The sequence below is a fragment of the Microcebus murinus genome, chromosome 2 (genome assembly GCF_040939455.1).
Source record: "Microcebus murinus isolate Inina chromosome 2, M.murinus_Inina_mat1.0, whole genome shotgun sequence".
NCBI classification, from domain to species: Eukaryota; Metazoa; Chordata; class Mammalia; order Primates; family Cheirogaleidae; genus Microcebus; species Microcebus murinus.
The window spans coordinates 112033330-112060230 of record NC_134105.1 but is presented as its reverse complement, the minus strand read 5'-3'; the positions used below and the strand labels follow the sequence as shown (position 1 = coordinate 112060230).

The 26901-nt window shown below is 40.6% G+C and overlaps 1 protein-coding gene across 3 annotated transcripts in view; it reads right to left on the bottom strand.

Moving 5' to 3' along the window:
- The window catches only part of PBX1 (PBX homeobox 1), a 277176-nt gene extending 257552 nt beyond the window's left edge, over positions 1-19624 (bottom strand). For 2 of the 3 annotated variants that reach the window (XM_076000347.1, XM_076000349.1), the window contains exons 1-2: positions 18710-19624; positions 15342-15415 (exon numbers count right to left, since the gene is read on the bottom strand). In XM_076000347.1, the coding sequence (XP_075856462.1) occupies positions 15342-15415; positions 18710-18900 (265 nt within the window). In that variant the 5' untranslated portion in view covers positions 18901-19624. The remainder of the gene's footprint in view (positions 1-15341; positions 15416-18709) is intronic. The other variant, XM_076000348.1, reaches the window with a different exon arrangement.
- Between the last annotated feature and the right edge of the window lie 7277 nt (positions 19625-26901).

The following is a 26901-nucleotide window of genomic DNA, read 5'->3' as shown; positions in this document are numbered from 1 at the left end:
GCCTCCATCTGCACCGCTTGATCACAGGGAGGTGGTATGACAGAAGGACAGCGGGCCCAGAAGGGTGTGCAAACACAGGGTATGCAACACTTCGCCCTGCTCTCTGTTCCTGTCAAAATGCTGGGCTTCGCAAAAGGAACCAGAAAAGCTGCCACAGACAACACGGGTGGTCAAGCTTTAGACCACCCGTGAAAGTCACACCCGTTGCCTAAAAGAAATCGGGTGGATTCTAACAAGAAAACAGGCAGAGGCCTAATGGAAATCAGGAAGTAAGCCCAAAGTGAGTTTTAGATTTATCCTCTTATGTTTTGCAGCCTACCACGGCCAAGGGAAAATCAAATTTCTGTACCTGAGAAACAGGACCAGAAATAAGTAGAGCCAAACAATTTGTTATTTAAACAAGTGAGTAGTATTCCCACCTAATTTTCTTGGAAGAATCACAATTTGAAGGGCTGTCACTTGATGGGAATGAATATTTTTGTAAAAAAATAAATAAATAACTAAAATAAAGAAAGAAAAACTACATTTGGTAAAACTTAGTGAATAAAATCTGTTCCAACTGAGCGTCTCATTAGCTGTGTGACTTTAGGTAGTAGGTTCATTAAACTCTCTGTGTCTGTCTGTATACTCATCTTAAAAACTGGAGTAATAATAGTAGCTGTGTATCTAATAAGTGCTTTTTTATATATGCATTAACTGTTATTACGTACGGACAGAAGAATTCTGGGTGCCACAGGAAAGTATGAGACATCTCGCTTCTGCTGACACTTTCTGCTCAGCCTCATTCCCGGATGATCCACCACCACTCCCCTCCCAGCCTGGGGCCCAGAGCACTCTTCCCCTGAAATCACTCTGAGGACACAAGTAACAGCTTAAAGTAACAGCTTAACCATATACACTGCCTGTTTCCCTTCTTCAGCTGACAGCCAGGACAGACAGACTATGCGTGTGTTCCAAGAGCCAGAGAAGCCTCCAGGGCTGGCCTGTCCCAGTAACTGGACTGAACAAGCTCCTAGACCAGTTTGATCCAAAGAGACAAGTAGCTATTTCCTTACCAGCAGCAGGGCTGGGAAGCCACAATGAGAAAGCCATCACCCTGAGTATCATAAACCTTAAGGAGACAGGCTGGTCTAATGGCACAAGGCCTCAAAGAGCATTATGTTAACCCAGTGTCTTCTAGCAGCAGGAAGGAAGAGGAAGAAGAAAGAGGGTAGTTATGGTAAGGGAGGGTATGAATGTGAAAGACGAAGCTAACCATGAAAATTTAATTTGTTAAAAAAAAAATGACTAGAGAATGGCAGACAATGCACAAATTGTCTACATGCACTTACTGAATGCATAATAAATGTATGTATGAATATATATAACTATATACTTGCACCGTGATAAAAATTAATTCCAGGTTCTAGAAAGCATCATTTTGTTCATTTCCTAGCTAGCAAGAACCCTGGAGCATAGAGGTAAATTCCACACTTCCTCTCAGCACTCCTTCAAGACAGAAGCAGACCATGTAGCTTAAGCTGCCCAGGTGAGCAAATGTCACAGAATGCCTATTCAGCGGGTGGTAAATTTCAGCCATCCCAGGGAAATGCCAAGTGGTCTCAGGTCACAAGTTTGGCAAATAGCAATTTGGGGGGGTGGAGCAGTGGTGGAGGGGGGAGTGAGTAGGCTCCAGTGGAGAGGAGGAAAGGAACAAAAGAGAGCAAAAAAGAGACAGCAGAAAGGAAATGAAAGGGGTTACAAGGTTGAAGGAAAGGCAAGAAGGCCAAATATGCAAGGACTCAAACAAAAACATTTCTCAGGCTATCTAAGTGAAAAACTAGAACTCTTTGATTCAAAGAAAGCATGCTTCTCTGCACGCATCACTCAGGGTGGCAATGAACTTTGGTTCAGAATGACCTTCACAGCTACAGCCCTGGCTCTAAGGAACAGCCCTGGCTCTACAGTCCTGTCATGGACACAGGGGCTTAGGGAGTGTGGCAGATGCCCATGTTTCAATGACTGTGACCGTGATTTAGATCCCTTATTGGGCTAGAAGCTCCTTGAGGGTAAGGGCCACAACTCACACGCATTTGTATTCCTCAGTCTCTTTCATAACACTTCATACACAGGAGAAGTTGCATAAATATTTGCTAAAGCAATGAGCAGACCAAAATAGAATACAGATTCTTCAGTCTCATCACGCCCTCCAGACGGTCTAAAAGAAAAATGTTTAACTGGCGTTTCTAAAATGAAAAAATAAATAAATAAATAAACCCAACTGGGATGGGGGATTCATCTTTAACTTTTTCACTATTTGACCTGTTGAGGCTAAGAGTTTTCCCAAACATCTCTAGAACAGATGATGTTCAAAAATATCTGGTGAGACTTCCTTAAAAACAATCGAGCTTCTATAACCTCCACTTACGGAAGGGCAAAATTCAGGAGGTGACATTCTCTGACAAGACAACCAGCCTTTGCATACTCATGCCCAGATGGAAGCCACTAAGGAGTTGTTTCTCTCCTTAGAACCGGTATAAACCCACTAGGAAGTCACCAAAACATCCCAGCCTAGAAAGAGAGGAGTCAGGAGAGGAAATGAGTAGGAGAGTGGGGGTGTCCAAATCAGGAGCAAAGAGAAACAATTATTTCCAGTCTTTAGTATCACCATTGCTGGTACGATTATTGCTGCGCTTATATTTAAGCCACATCTGTAACAGTCAGAAGTAACATGTGAACTCTCCAGCTACCTACTAACCCTTTCTCCTCTCCCCCAGAGTTACTAAGGATGGGAAACTCACCCTGTGAAACTAGCAATGGGCCCCATTCTCCAGCTGGTTGGTGGATCAGAGACTGGGCTGGTGGAAATTTATAAAGGGAATTAATGCATAGACTTTCAAAGTAATGAGGGAATTCAACCTTCCTGACTTCTAGCTCTCCCACGTTCATGCAACAGAAAGTTTCTAGAGGGTCTACTGTGGGAACTGGTGGGTTGTCCCGTAAGGCTGTAACAGAGCAACACTGGCACAGCACAAGAATCCATTTAAGAATAATAATCACACATCAAGAACATCTTTCCTAGTGTAACTTTCTAAGAAGAAAAATAAAGTAATACGGCTTAGGCATGTGCATGGTGACAGCCCCTTCCTGCCTGGGCTCCAGCAGGCTGGGTGGGGGAGGGGAAGCAACTAGGAGGCATGGGTGGGAGAGGGGCAAATACTAGGATTAATTCTCTCTTTTCTGAAGAACGCGAAAATAAGGCAGCTTGAGGACCCTTTATACTGTCCTGGGAGACAAAACAAGCCGCCATCTAAGAAACTAGGTATGCTTGAAGGCCCCAGACCTTCTTCGAGTGTTAAAGAAATCAGACCAAGCTTAACGAAAACAAATGTCAGTGCTGTTTAAAGTACATCAAGGTTCTTTGGGTTAAAAATCTCCCCAGGGGAAGATGACGCGCTCCCTTGTAAGGGCTGAGAGATAGAGAAGACGCGAATGTTTCTGCAGTAACTCCGGATGGTATTATTTAATTCATTTCATTACCATAAAGCAACAACTGGGATATTTATTGAAGGGAGCTGGAAGTACACTGGGCCAACTAAGAAACGGAGCTGCAAATTAACATGCGTGCGTGTGAGCGCGCACACACACACACACACACAGTCACCCACGTGCTCACACGCGGCCTTGTGAATTTCACTTCTGCATGCAAAACCACCACCACCACCACCACCCATGTCTGCAGGGCGCGGGCACCGTGCATGCCAAAACCGCGGCTGCAGCGCCCCCCCCCCCCCCCCCCCCCGCCCCAGCCCCCGTGCGGGAGCAGCCCCTGGGCCCGGTCCCCGGGGGCGGACTGCACGCACAGGGCCTCAGAGGCTCTCCTGGTGACAGTCCCAGCCCACACAGAGAGGTGTTTAATAAAGGAAGTATGGCTCCCGAGAGAGGGTGTTTTTTCCCCCTTGGGGACGGCGGTCCTCGCCTTACTACCCTTTGAGAAAAAAAAAAAAAAAGTGAGGTCAGAGGAGGTGGGGGGACACCCAAGCCGCCCGGGGCCGCGTCCAGGAGCGAGCGCCCGCGGCGGACCGCGGCATCCCAGGCGAGGCCAAGGGAAACGCTGAAAACGCAAGCGAGCCCCACGCCGAGGACACTCGACTTCGCGGCCGGCGACGCGTGGCCTGCGCGGGTGGCTCGAGGCCGGGCCGCGCCTGGCGGAGCGGGCGGGCGGGCGCGGGGCGCGGGCGCAGCGGAGGCCCGGGCGCCACGCGGGGCCGGCGGCGCGGAGCTGGCTGCCCGGGGACGGCGGCGGGCGCTCCCCCGCGTGCCCTCTGCCGCGCACCGGCCCTGCGGTCAAGTCAACAGATTTGCAAGCGGCCTCCCTGAGCCCCCTCCTCGGAAAGGGTAACTGTGCAGGCTTTTGCAGCCAGACCCAGACGTCTAGAGGCCCGGGTCCCAGCACCGTTATACTGGTCTGAAAGAGGCCTCTCGTCTCAGCCCAAGGCCACCTTGCCAGGCACCCGGTGGCTTCTCCACCGTTTGTTAGTTCCAAAAGTTTTATGTTGTGATGCATCTCCTTAAACTCCTTCCACTCGACTTTGATTTCTCTTTTCTCCCTGGTCTGGGAGGAACATGCTCTCTCATCTCTTGAGGGTTTTTTGTTCTGGTGGTGGTTTTCTTTTCTCCTTTCCCCCTTTAATGGGCCTCAGGACAAGCTCCTTTAATTTATTCCTCACACGACCGTGGTTACTTCTCCAGCCTTTCTACTCGGTGCTGTGTGCAGCACCACCACCCACCCGCACCCACCAAGGCATTTCCCTGGCAAGGGGCTGGGGATTACAGGCACCCTAGCAAGGAGGCTGCACAAAGGAAAGCTGTGCATGTGTTGCCTGCTCTTTGTTTTTAAATGTTTATTAATGTAAGCAGGGTGCATGGCCCCAGAGCCTCTGCATGCAAATTCTCTAGAAAGGAATTAACATCTACACCCTCATATCCTTAGAGTGCCTTTCAGGATGGATGTGTAGGCCCAGCTCATCATTACAGTCTCACAGGGTCTTTCTTTGTTAGGGACAAAAAAATTAATGCAAAGTTTCAATTCTATTAACAATGGTAATTATAAGGAGCATTCTCCTACAGTGACAACACTGTAAGTTTCAAATCACCTAAAGCCCTCAGGTAAAACCACTCACTACTTTCTCTCTCTTTGCCCTACCAACACAGGCCACCATGTAAATGGATTCCTTTGACCTACTGGCAGATTCAACCTGTCTCAAAGCAAGCCATATATATAAACTTTGCTCTCACACTTACTGACCACACTCTCTCAGGGAAGCTGAAACATCTTTCTAAATATCCTCACTTTAAGTTTCCAGAAGCCCCACTAACAGGTAGGGGGGAGGGGGAGATACAAATTATTTCAGTAACTCAGCTGAGGCAAATGGTCAACAAGTAACTCCACCATTCCAAGGTGAAAACCAAACCTCTTTCCTAACTTCCTGGGTTCTACCACATGAACTCAAAAAGGTATACTGCACTTCCAATCCTACAACAATACATCTTCGTATATTACAAAAGAGTTTTCCAGTCTAAAATCCAGTAGCCATAAATGCATAATATGGAAACAATATTTGCATTCAGTCACAATGTCAATGAGGTAGATTAAACTGAGGCTGGCCTCCAACTGGCCTTATAATGCCTCAATAATAATAAAAAAAAATTTTTTTTTAATTCCACTTATTTTTTTCCCTCCCAGTTTGCCCTCATCCCATTCAACTTGACTAATTGAATTAGCTTTAACACCACGATAGCAGTTTTACATGACTGTTTGGGAAAGATATTAGGATTCACAGGATAAACTAGAACTGCCACAACAATGAAAAAGAATTTCCTTTTATAAAATGTTCTACCTGCTTTCCCTTCTATGAACCTCGGCCTTGGCAGGGATCATGTTGGGGCTCATGATCAACGGAATATGGGGTCAGCCTAGTGTCTTTCTAGAGTCACCCATTCCCTGGACAGGGAAACCTGAGACCAAGAGGTTAAATGGTGTTCTCAAAATAATTATGCTGCCGTAGGGGCAGTCGGTGTTAAGCCTCAGAACTCCCAGTGCAGGGTCCGGCAAACTCTTGTCACGCTATGAAGGTCTTCTATACTTGTTCCATTGTGTTCTAGCTAAAGAAAACAAAGTGACTGCTTCGTTCCACTCATTCTATTTTAGGGAACATTTCAGATTTTGTTAAGGATAGAGAAAGAAAGTGTAAAATGAAGAGTTGTGTAAAGAAAGAAGTAAAAAAGAGAGAGGAGGTGGTGGAGGGGAGTCACCCCATCTTAGCTCCCATCAGTGACCTCAACAGGGTGCAGTGGGAGTTCCCTGCCAGAAAGATAGGCCTCAGATGTGCTTTATTCTGGAACGTGGCTATCCATCAGGAACCAATTTCAATTGCTACAGAACTACCAGATCAAGTTTGACTAGGGAACAGCCATGTGTCTTCCTCAGAGTGTAAAAACTATGCCAAAAAGGAACAAAACAAAGATTTATGCCAGAACAACCATTCTATACGGCTGTGCTATCCAACATGGTAAATACTAGCTAGCCACATGTAGCTATTGAACCCTTGAAGGATAGCTAGGCAAAATTAAGATGTGCTGTAAATGCAAAATACACAATGAATTTCAAAGCCTTCACACAAAAGAAAGAAGAATGTAAACTATTTCATTACTTTTTATGTTTATTACATATTAAAATATTTTACATATATTTGGGTTAAACCAGACACATTACTAAAATTAATTTCACCTGTTTCTTTTTACTTTTTAATGGGTCTATTAGAAAATTCAAATCATCAAAATTACAATTTTAAGACCTTAGCACAAAAAAATGCAAACTATCTCATTGATTTTTATGCTGATTATACGTTGAAATATTTTAGATATATCTGGGTTACATAAAACGTATTATTTAATTTCACCTGATTTTCTTTTTTACTTTTTTTAATGAGACTACTAGAAAATTTAAATCATCAAGTTTAAAATTACATGTGTGTTCAGTGAATAGCATTGTTCTATGGGATACTACTCTCCCCAGAACTCCAGGATTGGCAGAAAAGGGTATAAGAGTGTTGGAATGCTTTTTGCTGAGATTTGCCCAAAAGTTATAGACAACCATTTTACATAAAAGCAGGGTCAGGAAGCATGTTAGTGAGCCTCTAAAAATCCTAGATAAACTAGTAGAAAATACAACCTGAACAGACAGGGCCAAACTGCTGAGAGAGGTGGTCAGCACCTCTACAGTCACCTACTGCTATGTGGTTTCAGAAAAATAACAGTAGTTGCTATTTATTGAGCAAATTCATTGAACTACGTGCTTTATATTATTGTCTTTTTTAGCAACCCTACATAGTAGGTATTATTATCTTCACTGCACAGATGAGCAAATTGAAACTCTATTAAATTAACTCACTTACTGATGTTATGCAAAAAGCTAGGATTTGACCCAGGTTGATTTGACTCAAAGTCCATGCTCTCTCAGGTATGACTGGATTATTATTCAGAAAAGTTTCCGATCTTTCTCAAAAGGGTATTCTTCTTCAGGAACCTGACACCTGAAATTCCAGCATTAGAGATTCATTCCTTTAACTTACTTTTTCTTCTCTTTAAAATGCAAATACTTCTGAGAGAGGTTTCACATAAATCCTCATCATGCATACTTCAAGTCAAATAAATTTACCAAAAGTGTTTTTTCTCAAGAGTAAGAATTGACCAAAAGAGGCAAAAAACACAGTAGAGTCCTAAACACGGAGAAGACAGGTTGCTGAATGGAGAAAGAGGTTGAAGGAATTGAAAGCAGGTATTGCTAAAGACAAAACTTAGTGCCATTTACAGTATGACTTAAGAGAATACCTATTACACAGTCATCAAATTGTATACATTAAGTATGTGCAGTTTTTTGTATATCAACAGGCTGTTAAAAAAAAAAAAACAAAGAAGAAGAAGAATGCACCTACTGCAGACACTGTGTGAAACACTTTGGCAGTTTCTCAATATCTAAACCATGTGAGCCAGCAATACCGCTCCTATATCCAGAGAAATGAAAATATATATCCACACACAAAATCTTGTATGCAAATATTCATAGCACTACTATTCATAATAGCCAAAAGGTGGAAACAACCTAAGTATCCATAAATTGATGAACAGATAAGCAAAATGTGGTATATCCATACAATGGAATATTATTTGGCCATAAAAAGGAATGAGGTACTGATACATGCTACAGCATATATAAACCTCAAAAACATACTAAGCAGAAGAAGTTAGTCAAAAAACATCTGATATTGTATAATTTTATATATGTGAAATGTCCAGAAAAGGCAAAATCCATAGAGATAGAAAGTAGGTTAGTGGTGACCAGAGGCTAGGAGACACGGGAAATATGGACTGAACCGTAATAAGTATTGGGGGTTCAGGGGGTGGCAATGAAAATGTTCTAAAATTAGATTGTAGTGATGGGCTCACAACTTAGTGAACGTACTAAAGACCATTGAACCGCAAAGTTTAAATGGGTGAATATCATGGTATTGGAAATATAATTTAAGAAAGCTATAAAAAAATAACTAAAAAGAATAAATCTATTAATATATCAAGGCTGTCCTTATGACAAAGATAACATTTTTCCTAAATAAGGATCATATTAGGAAGGCAAAAAATGGTCAGGTTGCCCTAAATTCATTTTGTGCTACTTTTCCCTGCTTTGAATTCTTGCAAGTTGAGTGGATGGGCCTGTGTCTTCAGAGAGAAAATATTTTTAACTTTGATTACACAATGTCTCCAGTTGCTGATGCTAAGAAAACATCGTCACTAACATATGCAATTCTAGCTTTTCGGGCAGTGATTGTCCAGTTTGTAAGTGATTAAAAACCTTTGTGTCTAGCTCTTACTCATTTTCTCCCCCTCCCCCTTCTTCCAACCTAGTCCCAGACTTTTGGCCAGATATAGCTAATTCTTACCTTAAGAGAATGGCAAGAGAAACAAAAGCAAGCAAATCTTAAATTCAGCAATTTTTCTCTCTTTCCGCCATAAAATCACAATCTTAGAATTGGCTCAGTCTTTAGGGACCATCTGGTGTAAGCCTCTCTCTTTCATATAAGAAAACAAGGCCAGAAATAATAAAAGCTAGCAGTTATTGACTGTTTACTCTATGCCAGGCACTGTAATTTACATGTCTTACCTCATTTAATCTTCACAACAACTCTCTAAGAGAGATTCCATTATGATCTCCACTTTATAGATAAGGAAAAGGAGCCACAGAAAAGTTTTATGACTGGAATAAGATCTGCTAAGAAGTAGCAGATCTAGGATACAAACCCAGGGAGTCTGGCTTTAGAGTTCAAGTCCTTTACTACTACTATTTTAATTTCTCCTACAATTATTTAAGCAATTTGCCTAAACAGTATAACTACTTAGTATAAGCTCCAGAACCACCATGGAAGTAAAGCACCCACCACAATACCCACTAAATGAGAAAAGTTTCAGTAGAAGATGTATTTAAACTACAACCTAAACCAAAATGGATGAATTTTCCACTCATTGCAGTCTCGATTTCCACTGATAATTGAGAGATTGAAAGAGAGCTGTCAGAAGTAAGAAGACCTTCCGGTAAGTCACTACTGACCTTATTCTGCCATAATGGGAGATAGGTGTTATAATCTTATGACAGTCTATTTCTACACTTTTTTTTTTTTTTCTGGGAATCATTCTGCCAAGTTCTGAGAAGTGACATCTCTGAGATGCAGATGGGGCAAAAATGCAACCAGAGAATTTTCCTCATGAGAAATGACTGACCACCCCATTATTTAATTATTGACCAGTAGATGTATGGGATTTTTGGCCTGAAAGAGTTAATGCATTCACATCCTGTGAAATGAAATAAAATATGAATCCTGAGGTAATTTTTATAGAAAATACAGCATCTTTTATTTATATAGCACAGAGAGCTCAAAATACTTTGCAAAGAACTCATTAATCCTCTATTTATTTTATTCATCAATTATTACATTCCTTAAATCTCACCACACCATTGCAAGTAAGAGGCAACGGAGTCAAAATTATTATATCCTCTAACCCAGGTTAATATGGCACTACAAATGAATGGGTACTTCTCAGGGTCATATGAAAATGGAGCTGTCTTTAGAGCTGAACCTAGGATCACGTGGCACTTTCAGTGAATTTTTTAAAGGAAAAGCAACAAAAGTATATTTAGATTCACTTCACCAGGTTCAAATATAACAGTATCCATCTAAAAGAGGTTTGAAACCAAAATCTAAGGACAAGCTTTCCTAAGCATGCATGTAAACTATGTCTCAAAAGAAGCCAGGGTTACATCTTAAATTAAAAATGAAAACGTCTTCCTATTTAAATAGGTTCAATATCTAGGTTTTGGTTTGTTTGCTTGTTTGGGTGTATTTTCGTAGTTTTGCCAACAACAACAATAAAAAGTTCATGATGTCAACAGAACACAGGAGCAAAAGCATGAGAAAAGGCCTGGCACCAGCAGTCAGCTAAATACACAAGCAAGTAATGCCCCCCTCTCAGCCCAGAGCGCAGCCTGCTGCCCAACTTGGAACCCACACCCTCACTCCTCCCAGCTCAACACCCTACAGCCCCTGGGTTGCAGATTTCTCTACACATTTCCCCTCTCGCAAATCCACTTCCAGATTTCTCAGTGTAACCTAAATCTTCCTCGTTTCCAATCCTCACAGATATCCCCCATTGTTGGAACACACCGCACCAAATTTCCAAAAATCTCATTCTAGTAGGTATGACCACACTGTTCTTTGCACCCTCCTTTTCCACTTCCGAAAAGTCAGAATTTTTCTAATTCAAGGAGTAGACTAAAAATGGAGTACACAAAAGTGACAGGAGAGGAGGGACATTTCTTGTCACAGTTCATCTTGTATGTTGTCTGTTAGAGCCATATTATTGTAAGTCTATAGCTTATACCCAGGTCATAATAAATAATACAGAATCTAACCACATTACTTCTGCCTTAACACACTGGGGTGCCTGATAGGTAGTATCAGGTAAAACTGACTTGTAGTTTCCCTTCATTTGCCCCCCCTTTTCTCTCCTCGGCCCCTTCTACCAGCTCTTTTCACTGCAAAAAACAAAACAAAAAGGACCAAATTCTTTAATTTTCTCATCAGCAAGAAAAAAGTTTTTGCATTTGCCAGCTATGAATGGGCTTCTATGAAAATCAGTCCTGCCACTGCAACCCCTGAAAGAATCTGATCAGAGGCTGCTCTAAATTGTCTAAAGTTATTTCACTCTTGTTCTGTTCAAGGCCTAATACCATCAGAATTATTTCCCTACAATCCTACAGCTTCCTTCAATAATGCCCCCCCCACCTATACATGCGAAGACACACACGTATACATAGACACACAAATTATTCTCTAATGCTCTAAAGCAGAGAGGAGAGAAGTAGAAGTCCTATAATGTAATTGCTATATTAAAAAGAAGTGGCAGGCGAGAATAATAAAGGGAAGGTGTCAAAAGTGAAATACAGTAGTAGACTTAAAAAAACACACACACTACAGTTCTGTGATGGGGGTGTTAATTGAACACAGAGAGCAAAGGAAAGAGAGAGAACAAAAGGGTATTAAGGAAGCAAAAAATAATTTTTTTTTTTACCTCCTCCGATGATTTGATTTAACTTCAGTGCAGACAATGCACAGAGGGAAACTGGCTGAAAAGTGCCATATATAGCTATAACGTTCTAAAATTAAAGACTATTCACAACAATTGCAGCTATTCATTGCTATCTATAAATATTCTCCTTAGTAAATGGCACCCAATATTTTGTGTGTTTTCCTAATTTTTAAACCTGCATGATTTTGACATAAAAGTTAAAAAAGAGAAAAATGTTTAAAAATACATTCAAGGTTTTTTTAAAGAAATGTAATATACCTGAATTTTCTTCTCCTTATCTTCCATCCCATCAACCCCATTACTACCACATATATGCATATGTAAAACTCAGCCTATTGCTAACATGTCAGAAGACAAACAATGATTCTTAAAATCCAAAATAAAATGTGCTATTAAATGGTCCAAAACTCTAATTAAGTCTCTGTATTCCCAGAATGAGCAAACAGATAAAAGCTACATCTGAAATACATTACTGTAGGTCTTAACAGGGCTTTTCTTGCTGCTGTTTGAGATTTGTCACTCAAGCATTTTGCTGGCATTCTTTTTCCTTAGCATTTATATATAAAAGCAAAAAGGTAGCAAAATAAAAACTTACCCACACGTTGAAGCAAGAAGACACATGGGTACTCCTTTTTTTTTTTTAATATCCCCACAGTAATTTCTGACTTAAATACCCATCAATCAACTGCAATTTAGACAGTGCTGCCTATTTGGGGTGTTTTGTGTGTGTGTGTGTGTGTGTGTGTTTAAAGTTCCAAAAGGTTGATAAGACATTCTTAGCCAGTTTTCCTATTTACTTACTTCTAAGTCTTCCAACTATAAAATCGTTAGCAAAAGCACAAAAGCAAAAAAAAAAAAAAAAAAAAAAAGGCAACAAATGAATGCAATTACCAAGCTCCTCTCTAGAGTTCTCCCTAGGTGAGCCAAATGTGTGAACTTCCATGTTAGAATACAAACAAACAAAGCCCAACCTAAATCAAGGAACCTCTATAATACTTGAGATGGAAGCTCAAAAACACTCATTAAATGCAAGGAGGCTTGAAAGTAACAATAGGAAAAGTCCTCAAACAATTAAGGAATGTATGTGAACTGATCATTCAAGTGATCTTTTCACCAGCTCTGTATCAATGGGAGGGGGAAGCTCCTGCAACTTTACAGACACTTTGTTTCTGCGACACATGCATGACACATGCATGACACATCAACTGCATGGAAGATATGCTGGCGCGTAGAATGAGGGCTCCGCAGATCCTGAGTAAGGAAGTAATCGCGCTTTAGAATCAAAGAGTTCTTTTCAACACACCTCGGTAGACTCCTACCTTTAACACAACACTCAACATTCCAGGAGAGGTTTCTTCCTTCCCCTCAATCCTTCCAACTCACAAGTGGAAGAATAAGAGAAAGGCCTTTTTTTTTTTTTTCTTTTCTACTTTCACCCAAAGGTACCCTCTCAATCCAAACTGAATGTGTGCACAAGTGTGTGTGTGTGTGTGTGTACGTGTGTCTGTGTGTTTCCTCCCTACAAAGGGGGCAATGAGTCTTATCGCTTTCCACTTACATTATTTGATAAACTATTTTTTAAAATATATTATTTGAGACAACAAAGAAAAACTTAATTGCTATTTAAAAAATCCAAAAATCTCCAAACGTTAAATGTGTTGGCATAAAAGTCAAACAACAAAATATGAAATCCAACCATAAATTACACTTTTAGAATGTTATTTTGCCCAATACGACTGCTTCCTATCACCATACTTTACCCAGCACGAATAAGGAGCAAACTCTAATCCACACCTGAACCGGATCTCTATTCACCCCCACCTACTTTGATCTACTGCCTCAGTAGGTTTTAATTAGGAAACTAGAATTAAACACTTTGACCACAATGTACATTTAAGTGCACTCACGGGCTTCCTTTCAATAAAAATCTGATAGTGTCTTTAAAAATAGACTCTCTTTAGTCCGGATTATCACATATGCTTTTATATTTTGAGCCTACCTTTTATGAACCAAGATCAGCAGGAACTCATACTCAAATTAGAAACAAATTTCAAGGAACCAAATATGCAAAGTAAATAAGCATCAGAGATCAAAGAAGGAAAAAAAAAGAAAAGAAAAAAAGAGAAAAGAGAAAATAATATATACACCTAGGTTTCCATCTCTGGGCTAATAGAAAATAAAAATCCTAAAAAGTGTGACCAACTGAAAAAAAGCTCTTTTGATATTTGTACACACAATCCACAAATCTCTTAAAGCATGTCTCACAGCTAAAATAATGCAAGTAACAGCTCTGCAATAAAGGTTAAGCTTTGGCAAGGCAACCTGGAAGACTTAAAGGTCTGAATATCACTTCTCAGGTGCTTTGTCTAGGATGCTATGCACAACACAAATAACATTCAACAAAGGAGCTGCTTACTAATTTTATATGCATTTCAAGACCCGAGTAATTACATATTCGATCAACAGTCACATCTTGAAACTATTTATTTTTGAAAAGAGAAACAGAGAGCTCTCAAAAAGAAAGCCACCCTGCGTGCCCTCTACCCCCCACACACCCCCCGCTTTTTTATGTGTAACTATCAATGTATATCAACTGGGCATGCAATCATATTTATTGTCACTTTCATTCATGTCATGCCCTTGCTTATATGGTTTAGATATGAATTATTGACTGTTACACTCCTTGTTGTAAAAAATAAATAAATAAAGAGGATGTCAGGTACTTTGCACTGGTCTAAAGCGAGCGAGTAAGAGTGCAGCAGAAGCTCCGCTTTATATAACCAAGCCCTGTCCCTCATCTTTATGCTCTGGTTTCAGATTGCCTTCTCAAATCTTTCTTCTTACAAGGGAGAGATTTACCCACTTTGGAAAATTAAGGATTAAAATAAACAAACAAGAGGATCTCGCTAAATGTCCTTCCCAGAGCATCTGTTGTTTAAGAACACCTCTGATTGATGACTGCTATTTTTTAATTGTTGCTTTAAAATTTAAATGCCCTCCTGGGATGTGTTATAAGTGTGTTAGTCCATGATATGAGGTCTAGAAAGTAGAAAAACAACAGAGTGAGTGATCTAATGGCATCATACTCTCCTAAACCCAACGATTCTCCCTGCTATAAAATCACAGGCCACTCAAATACCAATAACTTAATGTTGTATAGCGCTTTCCACAAAGGTATTTGACAACACTCTCTTTAGAGAACCTTTAGTCTGCTGTTTTCTTGTAATTACAGGAAAAAAAAGGAAAGGAAACTGTAAACAGTTTAGGACCCCCACCCTTGCCCAATTCCAAAAAAATCAGGGTTTTAAATGTAGGCCAAAATATATTTCTTCAGGAAATGAACTTTTACTTTCATATTTTTCCTTCCAAAGACACACCATTCTATAAATTTCCCTTCAGAACATAGATTTTAGCCTGAATTTCAAATAGGCTGGGAATAGAGTTAAGGAAAATAAACCAGTAATGCTTGATAATAACTGTCAAAGAAACTTGACGCTTTCTTTAAAAGAAAGCAGGACTAGGACTTCCTATTGGAATATGCGGTCAATCTTGATAATATTTTCATTCTGAAATTATAATATTTAAATAACAGGTTCATGATTGCTGGTGAAGTGATTCAATTGGCCAAAGAAAATGCTAAAATGTTAAAATCTCATTCCTACCTGTTTTTTCTTTGATTTCACACAACACATTAAACAAGGCAGGCTTCATTCTGTGGCAGTTTAAAGCATGTTTTCTGCAAGAAAGAAACAACAACATGATAGCTTAGGTGGACTCTCAAGATCAAACTGCTGATAATGCACAGAGGAAAAAAAAATCTGAACATTTAGCCAAAATTATATACCAAGCATAACTCTGTGGCATGCTTCAATTGTTTTTATGACTTAATATACAGAGTCCCGCCACAGAAAAAGAAATAATGTTAATTAGCAGGGAGAGGGTAGGGAGTTAACTACAGAACAGAACTAACCTAAATTATGCCCATTGAGGGAGAGTTGTTTGTTTGGGTTTTTTTGGTCTTTTTTTGTAAAGTAGTTTAATCAAAGTAGAATTCTTAAACCAATAATTCTACCCAGGACAATGAATATAGCATAAACGCAAAGGCAAGTTTTGGATAGTCTATGTAACGACCACAGCCTAGAAACTGTCTGCCTCTCGGTCTGTGTGTTTTCAAATTTAATTCATCCATGTGTTCGAATTCATTCTGCAGATGCCCCTGTATTCTCATAAACACAAGATGCTTGAAAGGTCTTCTGAGTAGAACTGTCAATTTATAAAATTTCAGTCCCCAAGTTAAAGAGTATGGAAATGCATTGCCAGGGGGCAAACATACCCATATGGGGAATAAATTCATTTCTCTGTGTTCACATTATGCCTCTTGTGCACACGCTGCTTATTTGCAGGTGTTGAAATTCAATTGTTTACAATTAGGACCTTGCACCCATTGGGGAAAAAATAAATACAATTTTGCCTTTTAGATTAGTGATTTACCTGGTTCATGTGTGTGTGCGCGCGTGTGTCTCTGTGTGTGTGTGTGTATGTGTTTGTATTCAGAATGCACTTGAGAAACAAAACAATACCTTTCCTTCTATTTTATTATGGAATCACTTAGCAGAATGATATTGTTTTGGAAACAAAATACAGATCGTATCAGCTATTAGTTAAGGGAATTCTGTTTAACTAAAATTAATGTGTAAAGATAAATGGAAAGTTCTGGCACTCAAAACACATGCAATTCTTTTTAATCCCTTTGAAAGTTAAAAAAGACACACATGCTCATGAAGAACAGATCAGAAACACGTTCTATATACTATACAGCAGGGGAGTAATAAACTCAAAATACAGGACTATTAAAATGAACACATGCATTATTGTATCTAGAATACTAATGGTTTACTTTATAAATAATAACTATGCATTATGAAGGTGTGCCTAGGAAAAGGGAAAAAAGGACACAGTATCTGCTAAGTAGAGTTACATTGTTTAACCAAAAAGAAAGCTTAGGGTTGATTTAGTCAGTTCTCATGTGGGGTGGGGAAAAAAGACTTTAATGTATTAAAGAGCTTTCCTAGGTCTTTTAAAATACTTTTCATTAATTGTATTCTTATAATAGGCCCAAATGCAAACAAAAATTCTCACGCAGCTTCATAAAAATATTGCATTTCCATGGCAGACAAATAAAGCTATAGAAAAAGCACTGAAAATTTCCCCAACCCAAAATTGTATCTGCTCTCTCTCAGCATCTAGGCCATTAAAAGAGGGAACTCATCAAGCCAGGTTTACCCTCAGTTTCACAAAAAAAGAGAGGGACTAAGCATCAAAAAAGTAGTGAGTATCTATTCTTACTGGCCCTTCCACTTCATAAACTTGTTATTAAACCAGTTATTGGTATGTCCGAGTGTATTTTTCTAGAAACAATGTAATGGAGAAATCTGTTCCAATTCAAGAGAATTGCCAGTGGAAAATCTTTCACTTATCATACCTATTAGGTTTTCTTCAGATAATAAAATGTGAAAAGAACACCAATTAATTTTTAAAATTTTCCCCCTATTTTAAAAAAATTAGAAGAGTTCAAATCTTTGAACATTTCCAAGTTTTCAAGCACCCGTAAACCTTAGTACTTTTGAGTTTACATGTTGCATGTGCTTGCAGCTAAAATTAAGAGTGTAATTCATAACATCCATGCTTTTAGCTGCCTTCCTCTCATTTTCTCAACTCAAATTCTTATGTCCCTTAGACAAAAAATATATATCATGTATTCTCCATATAACTAAGTCATTTGAGGTATAGGAATTGTGTGTGTTAAGTTTAGAAGATTTTTAAAGCAAAAAAATAAATTTTAAAAGCTACTTCGGAGACTTAACAAAGCTGGGTAGTATAGATATATGTGGTCATTAGATTTTTTTAAATTCTTCCTTTCGTTCGGCCTTGGGCAAGCTGTTTAGTAGGTTGTCACTTAGTCTATGTTTTATTTTGAAAGAGAATTTGCTGTAAAATCCCAGAGTAGAGAACTATATACCTGGCAGTGGATTCAGTTGAGAAGCTACACAGTTTATCATGTTTCCTTAATGAAAATCTTCATGTCATATAGTATAGAAATACATAAAATTCTTGCATGCTTTCATTTCTAAGTGGTGTTGAAAGAAGTATGGGGGGAAAGAGCATGCTTGATTTTTGTCCCCTCACCCCTTTTTAAAGGACTATACATAGCTGTCTGTGTCACGGAAGGTTTGTAAACTGATTCAAATTAGGAGACAATAAAGTTAAACTAAAAATCTGAGTCTCTTAAAACTAACAAATATGCTTAAAAGCAAAATGACCTTTTCTTTCTATTAACTTTTTAAAAAAAAAAAAAAAACAGAATTAAGTGAATGCAAAATATTTTCTGGATAGCTGATAACTACTGACAAAGAAATACCCTGCTTTTTTTTTTGTTGTTGTTATGTTGTCTTTGGGGGAGGAGGAAGGGAAGGGGGGGGAAAGATAAATATTAATTTTGGACGGGCAAGTCAAAAAAGAAAATCAAACTTAGGTGAGGAAGTCAACTAAATTTGCAAATAAAGTGTTCTCCGGGACATTTCATTTTGTTATGTTACAGAGTCCCTCAACAAGAAGGCATGGAATGCCGTTCAAAACTTGACAATTCTGCTCTCTCTTATACTTTTTTTAAAGCAGTAAAAAAGTGCCGAGGGCCGCTTTTGGATCAGTTGGCAGTATTTTCGGCGTGCCTGTGTTTGTGTGGATGCATACGAATACCTCTATATTCACACACACACACACAATATATATATCTATATATATACACAACAGCCACAGCACGGCATGGGCGATTACACTTTCGATAACAACACTCCTTCAGATTTTACTCCTCCGCCATGTAGTTGCTTGTCAAAATGGGAAAAGAAATAACATTTAAAAAGAAAGCGCTGTGGTGATTCGGTTCCCATTGTTTCCCCCGGCGAGAGGGAGAAAAACAAAACAAAACAAAAAAAAAAAACCCAAGAAAGGAAAAGAAAAGCCTCCATCTCACCTGGCCTGCGCCTCATCCAAACTCTGGTCTGTGATGGTCATAATTTGCTGTAAAATGTCTCCAATGTCCTGCTTCCTCCCGCCCTCCCCCTCGGTCCCTCCGGCCCCATCCTGCAAGTGCTGGGACAGGCCGGGGTGCCCGGCCATCCCGACCCCAGCGTGGGAATGCATCAGCCTGGGCTGCTCGTCCATCTCCGAAGGCTACGGCAGCCCCCGGCTCTTCCTCTGCTGCTCCTCGGCTCGGCTCCCGGGAAGCACCAAGGCTTTTTATCCTTCAAGCTTGTCTTCGAATCCTTTTCAGGATAAACAGGGAAAGGGGGGGGAAATAAAAAAAAAAAAAAAGAAGACCAAAAGAAAAAAAGAAAAAAAAAAAAAAAACCCTTTGCCTCTTTGGAGGATGGTGGGAGGATGGGGAGAGGGGAGGGGGCGGGGGCGTAAAGGGGTTGCGGGGTGAGGGTGGGGATAAGGGCTGGTGGGGAAGGGTGTTGACTCCAAAAAGCAAGAAAAATAAACCACCTTCCCACTTGGCGAAAAGAAATCAGAGCTGGCTTTTGGTTTTTCAGTCCGGTCTCCTTTGCAAGGCAGAAATGGGCTCCCGGCGCTTAAATCTGTGGCTTAATCCTTTTGCAAATATGCATTGATCGGGAGAAAGGAGAGGAAGGCAGGGGGATTGCAATGCAAACTTTCCCCCCCACCCCCCGCTGCCCCCCACCCCCACTCCGGGCCAGAGTGATCTCAAAGGGGGTGGGCTGTTGCAAAAGCCAGATCTCCCCCAGCCGCGGCGGCAGGCAAAGCACAGGCTCTCTCCTCCTCCGTGTCTCTGCAAACTCCAGCAGCCCCGTCAGCCTCCTGCTTTTGTTTAGCTCGGGCTCAGGACTCCAGAAACATATACAGAAAAACCACAGCCTGAGAGGAGGAGGAGGAGGACGAGAAGGAGGAGGAGGAGGACGAGAAGGAGGAGAGGGGAGGGGGCAGAGGGAAGGGGAGGGGGCGGGGAAGCCGGGAGGCGGGGGAGAGGAGGAGGGAGGAGGGCGCCCGCGGGCCCGCCCCCCTCTCCTGATTGGCCATCAGAGAAAAGACGGGCCCCTCCTCCCCCTACTTCCCTCCCTGCGCCTCCTCTCCAGCCTCCTTCAGCTCCTCCTCGCCCGGCGCCCTGTCAATCAGAGTTCAGAGGTGGGCCGGGAAGGAGGCCGAGCTAGCGCCAAGTCTCCAGTCCTTAAAGGTGCACTGGTACCGTAGTTCCAGCTCCATTTGAGTCAGTTCCCACTTCTCCTGCGGGTCTCACTTAGGTTGCGTCCTTTAGGAAAACCTGGCTCCACTTAAATGCAAACGTATAAAATTAACACGAAAGAACACAGACCCTGTAGGTCCTCCCTCCCACCCCTGGTTTTCTTTTGCTGTCTGTGGCATTGCTATTTAAAACCTGATTCTTGTAAATGCTTGGACCTCAGGGAAACTGCTGAGAGCTAAAGTTTGTCTGCACGAAGTAGCTATGAAACACAATCGAGCCGTTAATATAATTAATAATGTTCTCTAATAAACGGCAGATGTAGTAATAGATACATTTTTTTAGGGAACCAATTCTAGCACAGTAGAGTTAAAAAAAAAAAAGAATACTAAACTGTCATTTTTGTTGCATGAAAACTAAATTATGAACTATGAAACCGAATAATGCTGAAGAAAAAAGATTAATAAGTAAGTTCGCCAAAAGAAACTAATTCAACAATTCTCTCTTCTTTCCTCTAGGGGAAATTAGTTATTTGGCTTAAATGCCTAATGAAGAAATGCATTATCACAGGCTGGTTCTAGTTTTTAATATAGTCTAATAAGCATTACTAACTGGGAAAAGATACAAGCTGACATTTATTGAATGCCTACTATGCACCAAGTAATTTACATGAGTTATTTTATTTAATCTCCATGAGTTATGGATTATAATTTCCATGTACAGAAAGAAAATTTAGAAAGGTTAAATAACTTGTCCAAGGTCCACAGTAATTAAGTGTCAAAGTTGGAATTCAAACCCAAGCCTGACTCTCCTCAAAGGCCTGGTGTTTCAACTGTACAACCTGCCTCAGTCTAACAGAAATGTGTGAATAGTGTAAAAATTAGTTACACACCTATTGCCTGTCTAGTTTAAAAACAGACTTAAGGTGCTTAAAAGGATATATATTGAAACAAGATGACTCAACTGAAAGTGGGTAGGAAAAAATAAAACAATAAACAAATAAAATGGAAATCAGGAGAAAAGCCAATAAGAAACTGCTAGCTAGAGTCCAATACCAGAGCTCAAAATGGACACAGATTTGCATCCAATGTTTTCATTAGGCAAGGCCAAGGGAAAATCTGACTGGGTACACAGTCACAATAGACATAAGATAAAATAGCAGACCAATTGCTTAGGGAAAGCGTACGATATTTCGGAATATCAAATATTCTACTGTGTGGCCAGCCCTCTTCCTGGATGGCTGCACAGCCAAAGGAAATACGTTGAACCACTGCAAACTACAGTGTAACCAGTCTGCAAAATGGAAAGCAGCCTTGCCAGGTGCTTTGAGATCCTCAAATAAAATGTTATTCTTTTCATCAATCATTAGGCAAAACAAGTTTGGCAAGATAAGAAGCACTAATGAAAGCATTTCAAAGCAGTTCTTAACAAGCTACTTGGCACTTATTGGTATGAGGGCATGCAATAGAGAGTATTAATTGTAATTATGATGTTATATTACTTAATAACAATTATTTTCCTCACATATTCCAACTTGTAAAGTGTTTTTTTTAAATCAACACTAATCAAAAGTTGAGCCTCAAACTCTATGCTCAAATCACATATCAATCACAGTGTGAATTAACATATCCCTTACAATGATGAAGTTATCGCATCTTAAAGCATGCAAAGAAGTCAACCTAGAGCCTATAAGAAATCAGTTTGTAAGCAATTAATTCTAACTGCAAACCTAATAAAAGCTCTTCAAGCAAAGTATTGGAAATTGTACCATCAATACCAAAAGATAGCATCAACACCTAGGTCCCTGGAAAAATTGTCTTCCATGAAGCAAGTCCCTGGTGCCAAAAAGGTTGGGGACTGCTGCAATATGAGATGAGAGAAGGGGGTAAGAAGGGGTAACCCAGTTAGAGGAAACACAAGCAGTCTTTAGGGTGGACCTAAAGGATAAGTTGAATCTGGAGGGCAAATTTAATGAATTTGACAGAAATACCGGTATCTCTTCAGGGAAATGAAAGTGAAATTAGGGAGGTATGATTGGGAAGTCTTTGAACAGCAGCATCATTTGAAAAGGGAAGGTGAAATTAGGAAGATGGGGCTGGGCATGGTGGCTTACACCTATAATCCCAGAACTTTAGGAAGCCAAGGTGGGAAGATCACTTGAGGCCAAGAGTTTGAGGTTACAGTGAGTTATGATTGTGCTGCTGCACTCTTCTAGCATGGGCAACAGAGCGAGACCCCTAGCTTTAAAAAAAAAAAAAAAATGAATAAACCAAGGTCCCCAGAGGTTGAATTACTAGACAAAGTGTGATGTAAAAATTCTGATTTTGAATACATTACAGAGAATAAAAGAAGTCAAGAAGAGAAACTATCACAGATGAAATAAAATAAAAATTAGAATCTTCTATTTGCATTTAGAAAGTTCTAAAAGTAAGTTCCAAGGAGAAACTTATACACGCAATTTCCATACCTTACAAGTTGTGACAAAAGATGGATGATGCAGTACTTTAATTGTAATAGATACTTAACAAATATGTGCTGAAAGAATTGATGATGCTAGTAATCATGCTGTATTTTTTTCAGAATAATCTGTGAATCATGTTCTAAGGACATGAGTCATTATCAAAGTTTGGCCAACTAGCAAAGTAGTTATCAGTCTGACCTCAGTCTTACATTTCTACAAAATCCTCTTACTCTGTTTACCTCTATGTTAAGATTTAGTTTACCCTGAGGATTCTCTTTCAATCTTCATTAGAAGCCCACTAGTACATATTCTCATCTTCACTACAGGACAAAGAGCAGGTGCAAGGAGGATGTGCAAGGACCCTGATCTATTTTCCAGAAAACAAAATTATTGCAAAGAGATGGATCTCTTGGCATGATCTCAGAAATAAATTCACTACCACATGGCTTTGTGTCATCTGAGCAGACACTCATATATGTATATTTATGATCATATTTGAATTGGCCTCTAGGTTTTTGTAACTTCCCTATTTATGTGGGAAAAGACATTTTCCTCTGCTCAAGAGAGTCAGAACCAGAGATATTAGGTCATTAAAAATTAAACGTCTGATTTCAAATCAAAAGTGTAGTTTATTATATCTCAAACAAGATGTAGTACAATTAATCAAAGTATATGCCTAAACTATCAACACAGTTTTGCCATCTTAGCAGTAGCTTGCTTATGGCAGCAATGAAGAAGCCTGGAGAGCAAGTGGCAATGAAATCTCGAAAGGCATTTTTCACAGCTTGTTGAGAATTGAATATTTTTTCCATGCAAGAAATGGTTGAAAGCCTGGAAGAAGTGGTAGTCAGTTGGTGCAAAGTCCGGTCAATATGGTGAATGACAGAGAGTTTCCAATTCCAGCCTCTGCAGTTTGAGCAGCGTTGTTTGTGCGACATGTGGTCAAGCATTGTCTTGCAAGAAGATTGGCCTGTCTCTATTGAACAATCTCAGCTGCTTAACTGCAAACATCCTCATTGTTTCATCCAACTGGTTGCAGTAGACATCCATTGTAATCAACTGACCAGGTTTCATGAAGCTGTAGTGGATAATACCAGTGCTGGGCCACCAAACAGACACCATTAGCTTCTTTTTATGAGTATTCGGTTTTGGACTGTGTTTCGCCACTTCATCTTTATCCAACTATTGCGCCAAACACTTGCAATTGTCCAAAAAGAATCCATTTGTCATCACACATAACAATACAGTATAGCAATGGTTCACCTTTATGTCGTGACAGCAAAGAAACACAAGCTTCAAGATGATGTCTCTTCTGACTGTCATTTAATTCATGCAGAACCCATCTATCTAGCTTCTTTACCTTGCCCATTTGTTTCAAATGGTCCAATATTGTTGGAATAGTAACACCAAACCTGGCTGCTGATTCACATGCAGGTTGAGATGGATTCGTTTCCACTATAGCTTTCAGCTCATCATTATTCACCTCGGTCTCAGGTCACCCCCACATGGCTCATTTTCAAGATTAAAATCACCAAAACAGATCTTCTCAAACCATCAACATACTGTGCGTTCATTAGCCACATCCTTCCCAGACATTTCATTGATATTTCTTAGCTGTCTGTACAGCATTCCTTCCACGACAGAACTCATATTCAAGTAACATGGATTTTTGACTTATCAATGGTTTCACAAAAATTGCTCTAAAAATTTTTTTTGAAAGATAATCAGAAGCCAAAACGTGCATTTGAAAGAATGAGGATCTACCTTCACAATAAAAATAAGAAAAAGAAGTGTCAAAGTGAAATGTCAGAGATATCAACTGTCAAACTTAGTACTTAAGGAAATCAGACATTCCGTACTTAATAACCTGGAGTATTATCTGAGGCAATTGCAGGTATCTATTCCTCTGCTGAAGGAGTCCTTTCTGTCTTTTTCATCTCTTCTCTGACCCTTTAATTTTTGCTTTTCTTAAACTTTTGCACTCAGTTCTCTAAGCCCATTCCTCTTGCTCTTTTCTTCTGTCCAATCTCATCTGTCTTGCTCCCAGAGATCTTCCCCCTCCCAGCTCAGTCCTATCTCCTTGACCCATAGGGCAGGCCCTGCAGCAGTGCTGGGACCACCAGCCTGCATGGGACATTGAAGTTGTGCATGACAGCAGGGAGAGCCTAGAACAGGAAGTCTTAACCCAGAGTCCACTAAGCATGCAGCAGTCCCGACCCTTTTTGGCACCAGGCACCAGTTTCATGGAAAACAGTTTTTCCACGGACCCGGGGTGGGGCGGGGTCAGGCCGGGGGTGGGAGGAGGCTGAGCTCAGGCAGTGATGCCAGTGATGGGGAGCAGCTGTAAATACAAATGAAGCTTTGTTTGCTCACCAGCCACTCACCTCCTGCCGTGCACCCCCCTTCCTAAGTTTCACAGAAGACAACTTTCACAAGCAAGCAGGTGGAGGGGTGACCAAGTTGTACAGCCCAGTCCCTAATAGGCCACTGACTGGGGGTTGAGGACTGTAGCATTAATGAGTTTCAGGAGTTTTATTGATGTGGAAGATGTCGGGCGCTGGGATGCAGCCGCTTGCCGCCTCCCCGTGGCTCCGCATCTCCTCGGGCCATCGCTGTGCATGGCCAGTTGGAGGGCACTGGCTGCTGGGGACCACCCTGCGGCAGAGAGCCTCCCAGCCCCACGTGCCAGAATGTGGCCAGGCCCACAAGCTGCTGCCTGTTTCCGGCCATGCTGCTTGCGTGATCCTGATTGGGTAATTTTTTAATCCCACTGTTTTTGATTGGATGTTAAAGCTTGTTGTTGATTGGATGTTAAAGCTTGACATTGATTGGATGTTAAAGCTTGTAGTTGATTGGATGCTTTCTGAGCCCTACCAAGGGTATAAAAGCAGAAGAAGACAAAGGAAAGGTGAGGAAGGGTCAGAAGATTGGAAGACCGGAGGAGAGCTGTAACACTAGGTGTGCTGAGCCTGCTGTGGAAGAATAAAGGCTGTTCTCTGACTCGGTTCTTTCCCCCACGTCAAGAGCTGTAATGCTAGCTGTACACACTGTCGCAACACTATCAACACCCGGAAATTATATACAAAGTTGGTGGCATATACTACTTTATTCTTAGAGCAGGGTCCATTATGTTTATCAGGATCTCAAGAGATTTCAAGACCCCCAAAAGGTAGCGTCTACTATCCTTGGATTATCAAAGAAAGTGGATGTTTCAGATTTATCCTGCTGGTCTGAAAAAACTGGCTGGCTCTTGGCAGATGAGATTGTCTAGGAACTATCTGCTTCTATTTCCTAAACAGAGCAAGATCACAGTCTGTCAATATCTCCTTAGAACTGGCTATTGAATGATAGTCAATGTAATATCAATACCAGGGCTAAATAGCCAAGGGTACATACCCTTGAAAGCAAATCAAAAGGAAGAGGGGGGGTTGTACAGATGAACATTGACATTGTTATTTTGTTCCAAGCCCTGGGACTATGGCGGTGACAAGACAAACTGGTTTCCCTGATTTCATGAAGCTTGAATTAGAGAGTAGGAAATAAACAATAAGGAAGGAAAAAAATGTATAAGCCCAAAGACTCATAAATGGTATGAACAACATAAAATAGGGTAATATATCATGGAATTGCTGGGGGCAACATCAGAGAGGGTGGTCAGGAAAGGACTTTCTTTTTTTTTTTTTTTTTGAGACAGAATCACACTCTGTTGCCTGGGCTAAAGTGCCGTGGCATCAGCCTAGCTCACAGCAACCTCAAACTCCTGGGCTCGAGCCATCCTCCTGCCTCAGCCTCCCAAGTAGCTGGGACTACAGGCATGCGCCACTATGCCTGGCTAATTTTTTCTATATATTTTTAGTTGTCCAGCTAATTTCTTTCTATTTTTTAGTAGAGATGGGGTCTCACTCTTGCTCAGGCTTGTCTTGAACTCCTGACCTCCAGCGATCCTCCCACCTCGGCCTCCCGTAGTGCTAGGGCATCACAGGCATGAGCCACCGGGCCCGACCCAGAAAGGGCTTTCTTAAAGACATTTGGGTTTAGTCTGGAGCCATGAGAAGCCAGATATGTACAGACCCTGGGAAAGAGCAATTGGAAGAGAGGGGTCAGAAAGAGGGAACAAGATATGCGACGGGCCTGTGCTTGGATAATTTGAAGTAAAGAAAGCCAGAAAGACTGTAGCATAATGAATAAGAACAAAAGTTTATAAAAACAAAATCAGAGTGGGAAGCAGAGAGCAGGTCACATATGAATTTTAGGCCATGGAAAGAAGTTTGGCTTTTATTCCAATCGCATTTGCAATCCCTGGAGGATGCTAAGAAGGAGAGTGACATCGAGCATTGATTCAACACATATTTATTGACAACATAATATATGCCAGGCATTTTGCAGTCACTAGTGAGTATGCCAGCGGTGGATGTGCCAGGCACGGTGTCTGCTCTCATGGAACTTACATTCTAGTGAAATAAATGCACGAATGCAGCAAGAAGCCAACAGCATGGGGTAATAA